Genomic DNA, 2,004 nt, shown 5'->3' with positions numbered 1-2,004 from the left:
TATTAATGAGGCTTTTTTTAAAACTGATAGTTTGTCACGTGGGTTTGACAAGTGTTCAAACTGATTTTTTTGATATTAGGAGAAAAGCAAATGAATCATTTTTTTTTTTAATGTTTAAATAAAGATATTTATATGATTATTTTTTGTTTACTTATGTATTTTTATACACCATCTAAAAAAAGAATACATAAACAAATAAAATAACAATAATATAAATAGTTTTTATTAAACATTGAAAAAAAGTTAAAAGATTTTTTTCTGAATTCTCCTAACATAAAAAATTTCTGTTAAACCAACGCGAGGAGTTATGTTGTTTTTAACCGTAATATTTACTTATAACACGCAAAGTAAACGTCAGTAGATTGAGTAAAGTTTTTGTTTTGACGATCAGAAAATCACTCTTTCACGCAAGACAAAGTTCTGCTTATTTAAACTTTGTTTTTATTTAAATTTTTATTATAAAGCTAAATATCTAAGGGATCAGATCACTTTTAAGTTTTCAATATTTTAACAAAAAAACAAAAATTTTTTAAAAGAAGAATACTGAAATGAGTAGCATCAATTGTGTAGAAAAAGATGTCGAAATTAAAGAAGCCGTTTGTAACATATATGGAAGTATCGCTGAAGCTAATACGGCAGGTAAAAGTTATGGTAACGTTGCAAGTTGTTGTGGTGCGCCGGCTGAAACTGACATAGATTATTCACTTCAGTTAGGATACTCTAAAGAAGAAGCTACAAATGTTCCAACAGGAGCAAATATGGGTCTAGGTTGTGGCAATCCTACTGCAATAGCTAATCTCAAAGAAGGTAACGTGGTTCTTGATTTAGGAAGTGGTGGAGGATTTGATTGTTTTTTAGCAGCCAAAAAAGTGGGTAGCTCAGGTCACGTTATCGGAATAGATATGACTCCAGCAATGATTAGCAAATCTCGTCTTAATGCTAAAAAAGGAGGGTATTCAAATGTAGAGTTTCGCTTAGGTGAGATTGAATATTTGCCTGTTGCAAATGCTACCGTTGATGTAGTTATCTCAAACTGTGTTGTAAACTTATCCACTGATAAATTTCGCGTTTTTCAAGAAGTTGCTAGAGTATTAAAACCAGGAGGAAGATTAGTTATTTCAGACATAGTAGCAACTAATCCTTTGCCTGATGAAATAAAAAACAATTTGGCACTCTATGCTGGTTGTATAGCAGGTGCTATGTCTATAGAAGAACTGAAAAATGTATTAGAAAAATGTGGTTTTGAAAACATAACTATTCAAATAAACAAGTTAAGCTGCACGTTTCTTGAGAAATGGACAAATAATGAATGTGATGCTGAAAATTACATTGCATCTGCAGTTATAGAAGCAACTCAACCAAAGCAATTAAATATTTTTTAATCAAAGTTTTAGTTAACGGAATAGTTACTTAAAATAAACAGAACAATTTTTTTTCTTTCGTGTTTTTGGTTCTATTAACTGTTTTAATCAGTGCCACCACAGATACTTGGAAATTTGTTTAAAAAAAACCACCACAAGTATTAGAAACTTGTTTAATGAAAAATGTTATTTGTAACGTGTTCAATTTCTTAAAGAGCCATTTATACATTTAATTTTGATTAACTAAATTGTTAAATTTAAACTTTAAACTTTATCTTATTTCTTTAATCTTATTTCTTTAATTTTTATTTTAATATTTCTTAAGTTTTATATTCATAAATAAAATGGTGTTTTTATTTTTACATTAATTATAACATAGTTCAAAATATGCCAAACTTGAATTTTTCAGTTGTTTTTAAATATGTACATAAATTTGAACATTTGCAAGTTGCTAAGTTTCTGATATATTGCAATCGCAATCGCAATCTTTTTTTTTTATTAATTACATTTTTGGTATTTCATTAAAATGAAGATATTTGTTTAAGTTTTCAGCTGTATAATTTTCGAAAAAACTTCTATATTAGTGGACTTATATTAATGTTTTATATTAATATAAATATCTTACAAACCTCCACTAATTAAC

At 27.6% G+C, this 2,004-nt stretch overlaps 1 protein-coding gene across 1 annotated transcript; it reads left to right on the top strand.

Annotated features, from left to right (window-relative positions):
* Positions 1-317: 317 nt before the first annotated feature.
* LOC100203411 (arsenite methyltransferase) lies at positions 318-1,762 on the top strand. Its single transcript, XM_065820781.1, has one exon. The coding sequence runs from the start codon at positions 549-551 to the stop codon at positions 1,380-1,382; it is 834 nt and encodes a 277-aa protein (XP_065676853.1). The 5' UTR covers positions 318-548; the 3' UTR covers positions 1,383-1,762.
* The last annotated feature ends 242 nt before the right edge of the window (positions 1,763-2,004 follow it).

The sequence above is a fragment of the Hydra vulgaris genome, chromosome 15 (genome assembly GCF_038396675.1).
Source record: "Hydra vulgaris chromosome 15, alternate assembly HydraT2T_AEP".
Lineage (NCBI taxonomy): Eukaryota > Metazoa > Cnidaria > Hydrozoa > Anthoathecata > Hydridae > Hydra > Hydra vulgaris.
Note: the sequence above shows the minus strand (reverse complement) of the source record. Positions and strands in the feature narration are given on the sequence as shown.

What these genes read in the sequence shown, in the direction of transcription:
- LOC100203411 (XM_065820781.1), top strand. Translation starts at nt 549, where the DNA reads ATGAGTAGCATCAATTGTGTAGAAAAAGATGTCGAAATTAAAGAAGCC.